This window comes from Scleropages formosus, chromosome 6 (assembly GCF_900964775.1).
Source record: "Scleropages formosus chromosome 6, fSclFor1.1, whole genome shotgun sequence".
In the NCBI taxonomy this organism is placed as follows: Eukaryota; Metazoa; Chordata; class Actinopteri; order Osteoglossiformes; family Osteoglossidae; genus Scleropages; species Scleropages formosus.
In genome coordinates this window covers 33,200,673-33,217,721 of record NC_041811.1, presented here as the reverse complement: position 1 = coordinate 33,217,721, position 17,049 = coordinate 33,200,673, and the positions used below count along the sequence as shown (strand labels likewise).

General features: G+C 44.3%; 2 protein-coding genes across 8 annotated transcripts in view; one reads left to right on the top strand and one right to left on the bottom strand.

Moving 5' to 3' along the window:
- The window catches only part of kdm2bb (lysine (K)-specific demethylase 2Bb), a 44,922-nt gene extending 38,841 nt beyond the window's left edge, over positions 1 to 6,081 (bottom strand). For 2 of the 3 annotated variants that reach the window (XM_018753277.2, XM_018753285.2), the window contains exons 1-5: positions 5,930 to 6,080; positions 4,927 to 5,071; positions 4,431 to 4,509; positions 4,278 to 4,324; positions 136 to 314 (exon numbers count right to left, since the gene is read on the bottom strand). In XM_018753277.2, the coding sequence (XP_018608793.1) occupies positions 136 to 314; positions 4,278 to 4,324; positions 4,431 to 4,509; positions 4,927 to 5,071; positions 5,930 to 5,962 (483 nt within the window). In that variant the 5' untranslated portion in view covers positions 5,963 to 6,080. Of the gene's footprint in view, positions 1 to 135; positions 315 to 4,277; positions 4,325 to 4,430; positions 4,510 to 4,926; positions 5,072 to 5,929 lie in introns of all 3 variants that reach the window. The other variant, XM_029252662.1, reaches the window with a different exon arrangement.
- Positions 6,082 to 6,620: 539 nt separating this feature from the next.
- LOC108935040 (calcium release-activated calcium channel protein 1-like) lies at positions 6,621 to 12,077 on the top strand. 5 transcript variants are annotated; one of them, XM_029252664.1, is made up of 2 exons: positions 6,621 to 7,236; positions 11,209 to 12,077. In XM_029252664.1, exons 1-2 carry the CDS (start codon positions 7,069 to 7,071, stop codon positions 11,767 to 11,769), a joined length of 729 nt encoding a protein of 242 aa, XP_029108497.1. In that variant the 5' UTR covers positions 6,621 to 7,068; the 3' UTR covers positions 11,770 to 12,077. The 5 variants fall into 5 exon arrangements, with proteins under 5 accessions (XP_029108497.1, XP_029108498.1, XP_018608813.1 ...); XM_029252665.1 differs by having other exon boundaries at positions 7,166 to 7,232; XM_018753297.2 differs by lacking the exon at positions 6,621 to 7,236 and adding an exon at positions 7,243 to 7,585.
- Positions 12,078 to 17,049: the final 4,972 nt, after the last annotated feature.

Here is a 17,049-nt window from a genome sequence, read left to right as displayed (position 1 = left end):
GAGCACTTTAAGTGAAAAGCTCTTCTAGGTGTGCAAACCCACGACTTCATTACAGTTTTAAACTGAAGGCATTTTAAGCATTGCGATCTAACCCTGGCAGCTCTCCCCACTCCCTATAAGGCGGCACTGTCATACCACTGTTGGCCTCTTGATGAGGTTCTCCAGCTTGGTGTGGCTGAACTCCAGACTGATGACATTGAAGAGTTTGTCGCGTTCCGCCTCAGGTGTCTCGTAGTAGCGGACAAACTGTGCCATGCTCATTTCTGAGCCCTTTTGAGTGCTCACATCCATCACGTCTACTGCCCGCCGGCTGCCTGCTCACCCATCACACAAACGCATACATAATTACACTGGCAAAGACAACATCTGACACAATATATGGAAATGATCAAAGTAAACTATAGGCTCCCCGAATACAGCTCAGAGACCAACATATAACCAAAATACTGAACACCCATTCACACCTACACAGAAACTAAAAACTAAAATTAATAAAAGCACTGAAAGAAAGTGTACACACATTGTATACAAACTGTCAAAAATATTGACTCTTCAAGGCGAGTTCTTTACGGTATAGATTTGTCCATGTCCATGTATCAACTGGTTTGAATGTGCAGAAATGCAGGATGCATCTATCCCTCCACTATCAATAACCCCTTGTCCGAACCAGGTCAAGAGGTGTAGAGTCTGCCCGGGAAGCAAAGGGCATGAGGCAGGGTAAACCTGGGAGAGGATGCCAATCCATCACAGGGCAATCACATACACTCATTCGCAAATTCATATACTAAGGGTAATTCAGAGTCACCAGTTTACCCGAAGCACTTGTCTTTGGGCTGTGGGGGGAAACCCACAAGAACACGAGTTGACTATGCAAACTCTACACAAACAGAGCCAGATTTGAAACCACAGCCCTGTGCTGAAGCACAAATACACGCTGCCCACTGTGCAAGGGCAATAAATAATTGATTTTGCCACAAGATGGCAGTAAAATTCCATAGTGCAACTGTTATTCTGCTAATAAGGAGACTGGATGGATGCTAAAAAACAGAGCTTTAAAACTTAGTTCTGGATGCACTGTGCATATTCAGGATCCATTTTTTTGAAATCCAGAGTCTCCAAATCATATGGGTTCTTCTAAGATTGGAAATTTCATTAAAATGCAGAGTGTTAAAGCTTACTAATAGGGTATCTGGATCCAAACAGCTTCTGTCTGCATGTTTGCACATTTTAGGAGTGAATTCAGTCCAATCCCATTGTGGGTTACTGTATTATATAGAACTGAGTACACATACATGAGGGAAAAAATAACATCTGCAGTTTGTTTAGTGTGCAAGTTTGTCAAAAGTTATTTTTTGGTATAAAAAGTTAGCTCCCTTGGTGAATTCTACTCAGGGAATCAAGATGCAATAAGGGAGAAATACAGGTTAGCTGTTTCAATATAATGGTAAACAGTCAAGCCTGTTTTAAGGCTGCCTGGTAAAATATAAAGTACTAAATTTGACCCTTATTTTTCAGCATAGAGGTTGGCTCAAGTAAGCACTTGAATCTACAATTTAAAAAAATCCTGCAACTCTGTGGAGAAAAGTTATGTACATCAGTATGAAAACTGCTTAGTTCTAAGGCTCTGGGATGCCACCTAGCTAAACTCAGAGACATGTTGTATAAACGAAGAAAGTTTCAGATGATTGTGAGTCTTCCCAGTTGTGTCCATCCTGCTACAACCTCTGGATGATTTCCCATGACTGAATGAACTATCAACTGTCCTCTCTTACGGAATCCTGAATGTCAGACTATCCACCTGTTACCCAAAGCTGATGCACTATGCTGTCGTCCAACATACGCAAATGAGCCAAACTCAGAATGGTTGAAGAACAAGAGTTTTGGAATTGCCTAGGCACAATCCAGATCTAAATCCCATTAAAATGTTGAAGCAGAAATAAAGAGTTTACACTTAAAAAGACACAAATGCCACCAAGTTGAAGCAATGGCAGCATGCTGCAGTTACTGCAGCTTAAAGTTATTGAATACAGGAAAAATATTACTTTTTCTATACAGGGCACTGGGAGATGAATATTTCATGTATTTATTAAAGAAGTATCAGTTTTTCTACTAGTTCACTCTTTAATACATGCAGTAGAGCAGATAATCAAACAACTAAATACTTTTTCCACTGTAATGTATACTGGGGAAATATAAACTTCAATGGAAATGTTTTAACCCCATTTCTTCCCCTTTGCCAGTATTCAATGGATTTCTTCTGCAACAGAGTATAAGAATGAGAGAACTGAACTGAACTGAAAAACAAAAATGAATGAACCACATATCTTCATCTCAGCCAAACTACAAACATTTCCCTTGTCTGCTATGAACAAAAAACTAATGATCATGCACAGTTTGAACAACATACTGAAATGAGCAGCAAGAGAACATTCTCCAAAAAGACACAGAGGAGTCATTTGTTGTAAGGCCACAACCATGTCTTATATGTGGATGATGCTCAATTCAACAATTGAGTCTCTTTTTAAATTTGTCTCGTGTTAACAACGTTGAAGGCTTCTATTCAAAGGCATTTAAAATTTGCCAGGGTGAAGAGGGGGACAGTACTCCACATCCACTCAAAAACCATGGCGGGAGATGGACATTTGCCATATAGTACTACATACGAGATACTATATGATATATATCAAGCTCCTTATTAATTTTAAGTAAAGGACTTATTTAGAAAGTCTGTTTTTGATCAAGCATCAAGCGAAGCAGAAGTGTGAATCGGGTGCCAGAAGAAATACGGTGTACAACCTGCAGAAAGACAACACAGCCCTTGAAGTGCAAAGTAGGGAACACCTGACCTAGGACAAGGTGCTTCATTTGAAGGAGACACACCAGAAATCTGCCTGTGTGACCAGGACATGCAGCACGCAGGGTGTAAATTCCCCGCCAAAGGAAGGGCACAACAGGAAACGTTGTGCTCTTTCCATTGACAGGAACCGCCGCCCACACCGAGGCAGGATGTGCGGCCTGGGACAAGCAACTGTGACTTCACCCCTTCAAAGCAGCATCTGCACGGCCCTGACAAGGGTCACCACTTCCATGGGTTCAGCTGCACGCGAAGACTTGAGGGCCCAATGGAGACGGCCGTCCGCCAACATTCAAGCCTGGCCATGTCTCACAAAAAAAAAACAAAAACAAAAAAAAAAAAAAGAGCCGACCATTTCTGAGCACAACAGATAGTGCCAGCAGTCTGCAGCGAACAGTGTAAAAATACAGTGAGGCCCGGACTTCCTGGCGACAAACTCTAGGTCAGCATTCACAGCTACGGAGCAGAAACCTCATCAGCCCTCAGCACCCCTCACAGTTCTGTAGAAATAAAACATCTTCACATGTTCATCACAATCTAATTCAGGGTCTCGTCAAAGAAGAGTTTTGTGGCACTTAGCTTTTGTGAGATGAAAAGGAACTTTTCCCAGATGCCAAAACTATGCAGGGTCTCTTAACAGAACTATCCAAACATCCTTGTACATCTGCTGAACTGATGCTCAAGTCAAAATAATTTCTCTTATTTAGAAAAATATGCACGTATTTTCATTTCAGTTTTGGATGCACTAAATACGTTTTGTGTTTGCTAAAATTCATCTCAGAGAGGCAGGATGCACTTGACTTGCTGACGCTTAACACGTCGCTGAACTTAGCACGTAACATGTTGTGAGAGAAAATTTGTTTCGGCGACAGGGGATAAACATAAACACGGACTCGTGAGGAGAATTAAAAAAAAAAAAAGTTTCTGACGAGGCAAAATAGAAGTACGGCGAAAACGGCCGTACACACACACACACACACACAGTGCCAGTGTGGTATAGGTTGTGGCTGCTCGGTTCAAACACACAGTTCGTTTTTTTCTTTTTTTTTTCTTTTTTTTAAATAAGGATATCAAAAAGCTTCAAATTAATACGAGTTAAATGTTTTGTTTGTTAAATCCCATTTCACATTAAAGCTGCTGTGAAGGGGTCATTCTTTCACAACGGCAGGCGCGCGCGAAACCCGCGAATCCTCGACGTCTCAGACGCTCTCGCGCCTTTGCCCGCGCAACGCGGACGCTCGCGGCGAACACGAACTTCCTATCCAATCGCGTGTCCCCGCGTGACCTCACCGCTGTTTTCAAGTGCCGGCGCCCACGGGGACAGTAAAGCATGCAAGTGTTAACGCGAGACTGAGAGGAGCACGGGAACTTGTGCCTTCGTTTATTCTAAATCACACACACTAAAGGGATGTAGCGCACTTACCAACCAGGCCTTTAACCTCGCTGACAGTAAAATCCGGATCTGGCATTCTAGAATAAAGTTGGGAACACGTTTATTCAAACCCATCTCGAACCATAACAATATTTTAAACTGATTTCCTCCAGCGGATTTGGAGAATTATACCATTAATCTTACCTGATTCCCAGACCGTCTCTTGTTTTAAAAATGAGGGGGATTCTGAGCGCCTCTCTCTGCACATATTCGTAGGTAAAATCTGTGGGAGGAAAAAAAAGACAAGTGTGCCGTGTAAATATTTACAGTAGTTGGTTAAACTAAACTCCACAGACTTGCGCTGGAGACCTTCGGTCAAAAAGAAATCAGAGCTTGGGAACTTTTCATAACGGGGACTCCAGTGGGGCTAAGTAAAGATGATGATGATGATCATCTGAATGAGGATGAAGAACATAAACATGGTTAGTAAAGCAAGAAACAGAGACCGGAGCAGGGGCTCACACAGGGAGACGAGACAACAAAGCAAAGGTGTGTGTCCGTGCACCTGATCCCGCACCTCCAGCGGGAAAATACGAACGTGGGGCTCGGATTTCTCCTCACACACCGCGGCACAGCTCTGAGAAGCGGGCCGTGCGTTCTTAAGCACACCATGAAACTTGCACTGAAAAATTATATTTACCTTTGCCATCCATCATCCTGACGAAGTCTGCGTTATACGACTCGCTTGTAAGTTTTTCTTCCAAGTTAAAGCCTCTGATATTTGCAATATCCTCCACATCGGACAGATCTTCGTTTTCGTCGTACATTCTCCTACAGACGGAGCGCTGCTCATGTAAACAAAAGGCAAATGCAGGTTGAAAAAAAGAGGGGGGGGGGGGTAAACTTATGGAAACAGCGCTTTCTTTTTGCTTTATTATAAACAAATGTGTCATTTGCATCGCCTAAGGGGATGTCACTTGGTTAAAAAAAACACACACACACACTCTGGCTGGTTCATTGTACTTTGTTTACGTTCAGCTCGGAAATACTGTACGTTTTCTACATGCTGCTGCCGCCTGACCGCCGCCGCCTCCTGCGACTGTACTGTACATCTCATCTGTGCACATGGTCCGCGCATTGAACAATTACGTGCGGAACGTGCTGGCCGCGCGCTCGCGGCGCCTCGCGCCAAGTGCATCCCCGCATGCATCGCGTTACAACGCGCGGAACTTGGAAGGCCGCGCAGTGTTCATTAATAATACAAGTACTCAATGCACACACCGCAATTCGACGCTGACACGTTACATAATTCGTCATTGCATTAAACGGCAGAGTACGGCGTGCCGGAATTCAAAGAGCGCCGTTGCGAAGCAGGGAATCGTGCTCGTCTGTTTTTTTGTTTGGTTTTTTTTTTTCTGTTTCTTTTTTTTTTTTTTTAATTTTTAAAACAACATAGTGTCCATCCTCGGGCTCTTTGTAACTGGCTCGCGATTACATGACATGTTGCCTTTCTATAAAAGCTACACGCTGCAAACTGTAGAGAACGTTATGCAACAAAGCGCGGCTCCCAGTCACAACGCAAAGCATCTGAAACCCAATAACGCTGTGCTTCTCGTATCGAAATGCTTCGGACAATACACATTTCTCCGACTTTAAGTCCCTCTCCACGGCTAGCTATAAAAGGATAGGGTAAAGCTACACACCAGTCTGCGTCCAGATTCAGCACACGCCTCCATTTTTGGAGCTCTCGCCACTTTACCAGTTTAGCCCCTCATTGTTGCGAAAATGGCACATTTAAAGTTGCGAAACACTTTGCTTTCCGAATCAAAACTAAGTAGGAACCATTTTTGTGTAGTACTGTCTGACGTCACGGCCGAAAGAATCAAAACATTGTTAGAAAACGTCATGCGTCATCTTTATTCAGAAGTTGAATCCTACATCTCCTCGTTCTTCGCGGGTCGCGCGGCGGGCGAGCCCCTTTTTTTGACGCATCGCTCCCATAAAAAAAGGCTCTAAAACAGGACTTTGGCGTGAACACTTTGCTCGATTCTAGGTCACGAGTCTGCACTGTCTTTGCACGCACGCGCTGCAGCTGGACTCGGCGCGGGGAACGGCGATCGCGTGCGCGCTCCACTAAGTTCGCCTCCGTTCGGGCTCGAAAATCATTTCTTTCCCCTGCATTTTGCAACAGTGTGCAAATCGTCTTTGGAAAGGTTGGAAAAACAGAACAAAATCAAACAAATAGGGTGCCGTTTATTTGCGATTAATAACATTCCACAATGAGGTTATCAAGCCTGAGGCACGCGCATGTTGTGCTTTAGTTATGTAATGCAGCTTAGAAATAAATAATTAAAATCTCGAATAACAACGTAAGCATATGCCAAACATATATCATCTGGGCCAAAGCAGATAATTACAGTGATGAATTGTTACTGCCGTTGCCATTGTTAATGATTAATCGTTTTGCTAGTATAATTAGTAGCAATTGAATGTAGCGGTAGCGGTGTAACCTTTTAGCACACATCTATCGGAGGAAGAAAAATCTACATCGTGCTTTAGCCTTCACGCAAATGACTTTAGCCCATTCATTTTCTAACTGGAAGCAGTTATGAATACAGCCGAATATGAATGCGGTTGTGCACGATGATGTCGTAAACGCCAGATCGACAACTAAACTCTTGGGGGGATTTTTCTGTTTCTGCGACACGCCACACCTCAGTACTGTGGTGATGAAGAGAAAGGCAGATCTGCGGTGGGCGGACTTGTTGTTGTTGTTGTTTTTTTTTTTTCTTTTTTTTTTTAATGATCCATTAAATTCGAAAGGGAACAACAAGAATCGGCGATGCACGGCCACTTCGCACGAGACGACGCCGCTCGCCGCCCCGAGCTTTGCAGCGGAGCGGAGCCGCGGACGGACACGCGCCCGCAGAAGCAGAAGCCGAAGACGCAGTCAGGAGCGTCAGGCGTCGAGTCGATACGCTGTGCATCGCTCTGCCGCACTGACTTGTGGGTAAATAAGGGTGCAGTTGCCTAGCGGCGGCTATTTGCACTTCAGGGCTGTGGAGGTGTGAGAAGTTGCCGCGCGCATCCCGCTGGCTCGTGCTGTGTTTTAACAGCGCGCAGAGTCCCTAACTGATCGGAATCGATTATTTCATTTTATTTATTTACTCATTTATTTAATTCAGCGGAGTTACTTTGAAATCGTAAAAGCGCGTGCCACTTGTCGCGTGGCTTCGCTTTTCGCAATGAGTTTGAACGAGCACTCGCTGCACGCGCTCTCCTGGCGGAAGCTCTACTTGAGCCGAGCGAAGCTGAAGGCTTCGAGCCGAACTTCAGCCCTCCTGTCGGGCTTCGCGATGGTGAGTACGTACGACGGCGAACTGCGCGCGGGAACTGCTCGACTGCAGAAGAAGTTTGACGGCCGAGCGCGACGGAACTCGGTGCTCGTGCGCGGAAGCGAAGCGGAACCCGGCGGTGGTGAAAAACGGGGTGAAACGTCGAGCTGTGACATGACAGGTGCTGCAGTCCGAGCTGCTCTTTCCGTCTGTCAACGACAACGATTCATCCGAAACGGCGGTCAGCTTCTTCTTGGCCATTTGATTTGTTTAATGACCGCCGATGACCACAAGCAAAGATTAATGAAAATACTTGCATTTGAAATTTCTTACATAAATAATATGTAAGTAAGAAATAGTCCTGATCTGTGTGTGTGTGTGAGAACGCCCACTGCGGAGTCTTTCTCCAGCGCGGTTCCGGTCACCACGCGCCGTCCTCGTGCGTTTCTACGCGCGAGGCAGAAACGAGACTCCTAAGTTCTGCGAATTCCGACTGACGTACAGAGCACGTGCAAGACGTCCGCCTGCGGGTTTTTTTTCTTTTTTTTTTTCTTTTTTTTTTTTTAAGAAAAAGTGGGAAGCGGGCGCTCGTGACGTGACGGCCACACGCTGGGGCTGCGGGGCGCCGCTGGTCCCCGAGGCCGGCGAATCCAGGTGAAAAAGGGGCGGCCGACGGTGCGAGGAGGTGTGTCTCCCGGGGAATCGCAGTGCGGCTTCGCACCGGCGGTGCGCGTGCGACCGTTCCTCGCACGTGACCCTTGGATTTCTTGCACACATACAGGAAATTTGGTTTCGGTTCACAGTGGCTCATGGTGTAGAGTAGACAAGATATGTACATACAACCAGTGCAAAGATGCATTGGCAGTACAGGAGAATGAGAAAATAATGAGGGAGGGAATAAGTTAAGAGGGAGAAAGTATTGATTTTTTTTTTTTTTTCTTCCCCTGTGCAATCAGCTATTCATGGACATGACAGCATGGGGAAGGAAACTGTTTTTGTATCCGGTTGTTTTGGCGCACAGTGATCTGTAGCGCCTGCCGGATGGGAGAAGTTTGAAACAGTTGTGGCCCGGGTGAGTGGGGTATGTAGCGATTTTCCTTGTCCGTCTTCTGATTCTGGAGGGGTACAGGTCCTCGAGGCAGGGCAGTCTGGAATCGATGACCTTTTCTGCAGACTATGATGGAGGAGCTGAGTACGGACTCAACTATTGCTGCGTGGAACCGGATCGGCAGCTCCCATGGAAGGTCGAGCTTCCTCAGCTGGTACAGGAAGTGCATCCTCTGCTGGGCCTTTTTTTGTGGTGGACGCCGTGTTCCTTTTCCCACTTTAAGTCCCGAGAAATTGTAGATCTAGGAACTTAAAGGTGTCCGCCGCTGATACAGCATTGTTCAACGGTTCAATGTCCGTTGCTGCTATGGTTTGCGCGAATGTTGATCGAAGGTAATAAGCTTTTAAAGTTGCCATTGCTCCTTGATCCATCGGCTGAATGACAGAAGTTGCGTTCGGTGGCAAATGTCTCACTTTAACATCAGGATGAAGGTCATCCAGATGAATGGGATGCCCAGGGGCGTCGTCTGAGATTGATAAAATCTTGAACGGGATCCTGTTTTCTAAGCAATATTCCCTAACGCTGGGAATAAAACAGTTTACAAACCAGTCTTCGAACAAAGCCTGAGTCATCCGGGATTTGGGGTTGGATTGGGAGTGGACAGGCAGGGTGTGCTTATTAATACAATACAGGTGGTCCCCGATTTATGATGGTTTGACTCAGTTTTTTTTTTGACTTTACGATGGTGAGCTGGTAATAGACATTCAGTAGAAATTGTACTTTGAATTTTGATACTTTATTTTTTTCCTGGACAAACGATATGCGGAGCGATGCTCTCTTGCGATGCTGAGCAGCGGCAGCGATCCGCATCTCCCAGTCTGTCACGCAGAGGTATGTATTAAATGCATTTTCGATTTACGATAGGATTCGCAGAACGTAACCCCATCGTAAGTCGGGGACCACCTGTATGGTCTAATCCAGCACAAAAAATTGTTAGATTTACTTGAATAACACGCGCTTTCCGAATGGCAGCTGAGAGCGATGCTGTGATATACACAAAGCCGGGATATCGTCTGACTGTCACTATCGTACACACCTGGCCATTAGCACTGGCGGACGTACGGCCAAGCATAATTTTTACATTTGCAATTTACATATATTTTTTCTTTATTTTTCGGTTGTATGTGCAGGTGGTCGTAAATCACATAGGTCGTAAGTAGGGGGGAGGCTGTATATGGTGGTTTGAGACAAACTGACTGCACTTTAATCACGTGTCTCCATCCAAACGTGTTGGTGTGATACACTTTTCGTAGCGTTCTCTGAGATGCACGTCGCTTTCGAGAAAAGCGTCTGCTAAACAATTAATGTACATGGACTTGGGGACCCTAATATGTATAATCACATCTACCGCATGACTTCACAATTGCGTTGCAGACCGAACAAACCCGGTCATGTTGGTTGGACCGGTGCCTGAACTGAGAAGTTTGATTAGCTGAACATGAAAGTTCTTTGGACGATCTTGGCATCTCAGGAGAACGTAGCGGTACCAGACTCTCGATTACAGTTTTTGGTAGCTGTGTGACACACCGTTATCCAGATGGTCGTAAAGAGGTTATGATGTTTAGTTTATTAAAATGCATTTGTTTTAATGGAGGTGCAGGACCTGTACGTCCCTTTAATCGGTATTTATTCATCCATCCATTGGTTTTCAGAAGCGCTTTATCCAGCACGATGTCACACTGGTCTGGGGAACCACAAGGCAGGGTGTACCGTGGATGGGACGAGAGTCCATCGCAAGGCAAACGCACACACTTCTGTTCACATACACAAGCACAACATGCAGATTAGTCACCAGTTCACCTGGAACATGTGTTTGCACTGTTGGGGGGGAACCCATGTGAGGAGAACATGGAGAGAACATGCAAACGCCACGCAGACCGAGCTGGTTCAGGAATTAATACACCTGCACTGTGTCCACACACACACACCTGGAAAGGATGGAACATTTTGCGTCACTGTCCTGTTTTGGAATATAAATCTTCATTTTTGTAAAAATTGTTTTATTGGTGCTTCTAACAAAAAAAGGGACATTAACATTTGTTTTCATAAGATGGTAATTTTGTGTTTAAAAAAAAAATAAATAAAAATTTGGCAGTGTGGAATGCAATCAGTTTCAGTACTGGGGACAATTGGTAGTGTAGTGGTTAGCGCTACTGTCTTGGGACCCAAAGGTCGCAGGTTCGCTCCCCACCTCTGGCTGTAGTACTCTTCAGGTAAGGTACTTACCCTAAATTGCTCAAGTGAAATTATCCAGCTCTATAAATGGGTAAATAATTGTAAGCTTAACAATGTGAGTCGTTTTGGAGAAAAGCGTCAGCTAAATGAATAAATGTAAATACGCTGAATCTTGACTTCAAATACCCGTTTCATAACAAACGAAGCGCTGCAGTGTCACTTTGAAATGTCCCGAGTGCAGCAGGGTAATTCGCTGCCTGATTTTTAACGGGTACAAATGAAGATTCAGTCGCGTTCGGGAAGAGCCAGGATGCGGTGCTTTTGTAAAAACTCGATCTCTGTGGTCCTTCCCGCCGCTGTCCAGGTGGCGATGGTGGAGGTGCAGCTGGAGGACGAGCACGTGTACCCCCCCGGGCTGCTCATCGCCTTCAGCGCCTGCACCACCGTCCTGGTGGCCGTGCACCTCTTCGCCCTGATGGTGAGCACCTGCATCCTGCCCAACATCGAGGCCGTCAGCAACGTTCACAACCTCAATTCGGTGAAGGAGTCGCCGCACGAGCGCATGCACCGCCACATCGAGCTGGCGTGGGCTTTCTCCACCGTTATCGGCACTCTGCTCTTCCTGGCCGAGGTGGTGCTGCTCTGCTGGGTCAAGTTCCCGGTGCTCAAGCAGGACGGCGTCAAGCGCAACGGCACCCGCAACGAGGGCGTGGCAGCCGCCATCACCTCCACCTCCATCATGGTGCCCTTTAGTCTGGTCTTCATCGTGTTCGCCGTGCACTTCTACCGCTCGCTCGTCAGCCACAAGACCGAGCGCCAGTTCCAGGAGCTGGAGGAGCTGTCCAACCTGACGCGGCTCCAGGACGAGATGGACCAGCGGGCGGACCCTTCGGCCCTGCAGCCGCCCGTCTCTCGCTTCCCGTAGAGAGCGGAAACTTTACCCCCCCTCCCCGAGTACAGCGTCGTGAGATTCCTTTTATTTTTTATTCCCGCATGAAGAGCCAAAAATGAGTGTTTCGTAACGTGATTAATTCATTTCCGAATGCAAAGTAACATTTCTGCTGCTGCATTTTACTCACGTTTTCAAGACTCTTACATAATTAATGATGGATGCTGCTGAAACGATGCACGGCTTAATTATTGTTTTCGCAAAAACGATAATGTTTCAGGTTGAGCTCACGAAGCAGGTTACACTGTAAATATTAGTTTAGTTTTTTTTTTTTTTTTTTTTTTTTTTTTTGCAGTACACAGCTATTTTGTATCCAACTTTTTACCAAAGTAGGATTCAAGGTTGAAGGATTTTCAGAGAAAAAAAATTTTAAGTTGCCGTTGGTACGTTTGATTTTGATTGGAATTGTTGCCCGCATTTTTAATTTTATTTTTAAAAAGAAGACCTGAAATTACCTGAAATGATAACGGGAGCAGTAGGCTGCGTACAGCTGGTTTTCTCCTATTTCTCTCGTTCGGACTGTTAAGAGAACCTGCTGAGAAGTGTTTACTGTGTACTGATGACAGTTTACATGTTTCAATGGATACAGTTTACAAAGCAGATGGACTTAAACATGGGAGCTGCACCCCCAGCGTGCAGGGCTCCTTGTGCTGATGTGACAACGCACATGTGTTCAAAGCCACGGTACCTGTGTGAGTGAGTGAGTGAGCATGAGTGAGAAGAACACGCTCATGTTTGAGCCACGTCAGGAACTGCTGATCCTTCTTTGACAAGCCTGAGGGCCTGTTTTTAGCACATGGTCACACTGGACTTCTGAAGCTTTTCAGTCTTACTTTATTTGCGTGCTGTTTCGGGGATGCAGACATGAGCGGAAGGGAGAATGGTCTGTTGTGGCGCAGCGATTTACTGCGTTTGCACTTTCTACTGCGTGGTGGTTGAGCTTTTGGACCCCTGTACCCAGTTCACTGGAAGCCACCAGCTTACTCGTACAGTTTTACTTAAAAATCTGTGACCGCAACTAATCATAGTAATGTTTAAATGGTATTTTTGTGCCGTATGTACAAATAACTTTTTTTAAGCTGTTTTAAGTATTTAATAACCCCTTTTGTGCTATGTGATGGGAGCTGACAGCATAGTGGTTAGAGCTGCTACCTTTGGACCTAAAGGTTGCAGGTTTGAATCCCAGCTGTAGTACTCTTGAGCAATGTACTTACCATAAATTGCTCTAGTAAATGTTACCCAGCTCTATTAATGGGTAAACAGTTGTAAGTAGCTTAATACTGTAAGTTGCTTTGGAGAAAAGTGTCAGATAAATGTGGTCTTGTCTACAAAGTTGCTCTTTACTGTTTCAACTGTTAAAATGCAGTGACAACTTCTAAAAATTGACACCATATTTTAGTGTGATTGTCAACAGGTTAAAAAGACTTCAGTTTAATGACGACGACATATTTTCGTCAAAATGTAAATATGCTCTTTACCATTAAAAAGATACATTTTAATTTGTCTGCTGTTACTGACTATCATTGCAGTGGTCTAAGACTGTTATTGTAAAAAGTGCCAAGTATTGCTGGAGGGGGGAAAAAAATCAGCACAACTAATTTATGATGTCTAACTGCGTACGGATAATCGGAGGGCTCGGTGACAAAAAGTCTTTGTTTAGTTGCACAGGTTGTTTTTGCATGTAAACAAATGTGGCCGTAACTGTTCCAGACCTGGATGAAGGCTGGTTTCTCCAGCGCAGGGGGGGAATGGGGGGGGACAGGACCGTTTCCCAGAGTCCTGGGCTGGTTTCTCCAGTACTTGTCTGTTCCCAGGTGACGTCACAGTTCAGCATCGCTGATCAAACATGGGAGCTTCCGTTAAAACTACATTTCGGTCCATCACTAGAACCTTTCGCATTTATTTATTTATTTCTTTATTTATTCCTTCATTCATTCATTCAGCTGTGCACTTTCCTCCAAAGCGACTGACAATGTTAAGATGCGTAGTTATTTACCCATTTATACAGCTGGGTAACTTTTAGTGGAGTGATTTAGGGTAAGTACCTTGCCCAAGGGTAAAACAGCGGAGTGTGGGTCCTTCGAATGTGAGGCAGCACCTCTGATCACTACATGGCCCACTGCCTCCATATATAGTGGACCATTTATGTGCTGAAAGCACAACTGAGGAATTCAGTTATCTCATTGCTTAGCAGATATAGTCCAAAGTAACTTTTTATTGTACCCATTAATATTCATTATGTTTCCTGTGACAGTACTGGTTAAGAATTATGTTCAAATATGCAACAGGGACCTCATTGCACTTTATCCAGGAACCTTAAGTTTGTCTTCACAAACAGTTCTATTCATTAGTTGTTAAATACATGATGTATTAAATATATTCAGTAATTGTTTATAATATCATGCAGGTCTTTTCACTCTGTGAAATAGCTGTTAAAGGTCCTGCATAGTGGCCGTGTATTAACAAATGTGTAACACCTCACACCTCAGCAGTAAGGTTTTTGTGCACTTGTGGGACTTGATCAATAAAATGTCAGTGTTACACTTTTGATAAGACCAAAAAAAAAAAAACACTAAGGGAAAAAGAGTGGGAGGGAGATGAGAGATTCACAAAGAACAGAGCAGAATCCTATATGCTGATTTATTTAGCACTACTAGTCAGAATAAACATGTCACTTTCAACACAAAATAAGTCAAAATTATTTCTTGGAGTAACACATCTGCAGTATTTTACTGCTGCCTTCCAAATAAAGAATACATTAATGTTTTCACTATTTTAAATAAGATAGCTGTATTTACATGTAAAACATTCTTGTTCATGTCACACTAGAGAAATATTTACAGGAATGTATTATAAAGTGAAGGTAAAATTAGCTGAAAGAAAGGCTGTAGTTAATTGGATTAATTAAGCCAGTGATATGTAATGGTAGAAAAAGTTCATGAGACCCTTCATTACATTTATAAAAACTGATTTTCTCATATAGACTGATGGTGTAGATGTCACTCATAATTTTGTATTAGCTATATAAAGAAGTTTATATCACTAGGGGACCAAAAAAAATATTAGCACTCAATGGTGTTTTACACAAATATCGAGGAGACAAATCAGAGGTGTGGTTAATAATAATCACACCATTCAAATGAATAATTTGTACAAAAAAATTGCACTTTAGACCATTAGCACAATAGTGCCATCAAGCGGATCATCAGAGGCAAAACTGGAGAGGGCAATTCATCAAAATTTTCATTGCTGTCATCATTCAGTCATCATCTGTACTTACTTGTATTAAACATGAATGAATGAATGAATGAGGATGATGACCTCTGATGATGCAGGGTCCCCAGTGGTCTAGAGCCTATACCAGAAGACTGCAAGGCAGGGTACATCCATGGTACACCCTGGATGGGGCACCCGTCCATTGTGCTCTCACACACACACACACTTGTTCACACACTATGAGCAATACAGACATTCGCCTGAAATAAGTCTTTCCGGATCAGTTCCAATTCTTCATACCACATTTATCTTTTAAACAGTAAATTAAAAATAAACCTTTGTAGATATTTAAAAATTGACACAAGACAACCAATCTTACAGTACAACAAATATACAGAGCATGAGCGGTGATTAAACCTAATTAGAAGCCATACCCCTGAGCGTTAAGTCAATAAAACCAATTAAAAAGTAAACACAGTAATTAATAGCTCCACCTCTTAGGAAGGATCATTGTCTGGCCTGTTCCCAGGGTGCTGTTCGCTTTACCTTCATTTTTCTCGATGTATTCTGACAGCACATGCGAGGGGTTGCATGGTGGTCAATATTTTAAACCTTAGACCTTTTAAAACATAAGATAACGCTAAGGACATAGTGACACAAAAAAATAGCTGATGCAAAACAATGCAGGCAGCTATTTTTTTTTTATTTTTTGGTTCATTGTTTTGCATGAATCTAATGATCTGAATGACTTATTCAGCATCGCTGGATGCCACAGATCCTTATGGGTTCCAACGAAAACTGGCCCTTTCCACTTCCTTGCCCTTCGAGTGCATGACATCCTTTTCCATCTTAAATGCAGGGGTGGCCTGGACTTTGTGACAGACACACACACGCACACAGACATGCACTGGAAGCCCAAGTCTGTCTCTTTCTGGATGAGCGGCGTTCTTACCTTCCAAAGGATTTCTCTGGTCATGCCGATTGTCAACCACATCCGGGGGGATAGTGCCTTCTGGATCGCAGGGTTCCCCTCAGGACACTGTTGTCTGTCAGGGCCACGTGGGGTGAACTTAAGAGTTCCTGAGCTCATGCACCTGTCCGCAGTCCCAAAAGAGCAGTTTCACTGGACTGGAGATACAGACAGAGTCACTTAGTAGTCAGTTTGTATTTGATCTGTATCAAACACATGTCTTTTTCAGCATTTTGTACCTAAGCAACTTAAAATTATTTACAGAGCTGGGTCATTTCACTGGAGTATTCTAGGGTAAGTACCTTGCTCAAGGGAACTACACCTGGAGGTGGGATTTGAATCTATGATCAGTGGATCCAAAGGTAGCAGCACTGACCATTACACCACTAGTGATCCCCCCTAGACACATGTTCAGGGATACCAGTGAAGGCATCCTCCAGGTGTGCAGTCTTGCTAAATATGGAAGTGCTCTTATGGAGGGGGGTGTGGTGGGTCTGGGGTTTGAGCCCTGCTTTGGGTGCCTTGCAGTGCACAGGTGTCCTGTCCATGGCGGGTCCCCTCCCCCCTCAACCCTGTGTTGCCAGGTTAGGCTCCAGTTTGCTGCAACCCTCCTCAGGACAAGCGGTTGCCCACACTATGTGTGTGGCTGTTATGAAGACTTTCAAGTGGGGGGGGTCTGACCTCTGGAGCACTGAGGTGACCTTTGGTGTGTATTAACTAGGACAGCTCGTAGTACAGTAATTAGAGTCACTGCCTTTGGATCCAAAGGTTGCAGGTTCAATCCCCACCTCCAGCCATGGTACCCTTGATCAAGGTACTTACACTAAATTGCTCTAGAAAAATTACCCAGTTATATAAATGGGTAAATAATTGCAAAGAAAAGCATCTTTTAAATGAATAAATGTAGCTAGGAGCTTCAGGAAGCTGGAGGAAACCCATGTCAGCCCCAAACACTGAAGCAGGATGGCTTTAAATAAAAAAACATTTTCAAAAACAGTACGAACAAAATGTATTCTAGTAACGCTCAGGCACAACACACCACCGAGACGTGCTGTAGAACATTAAGTGGC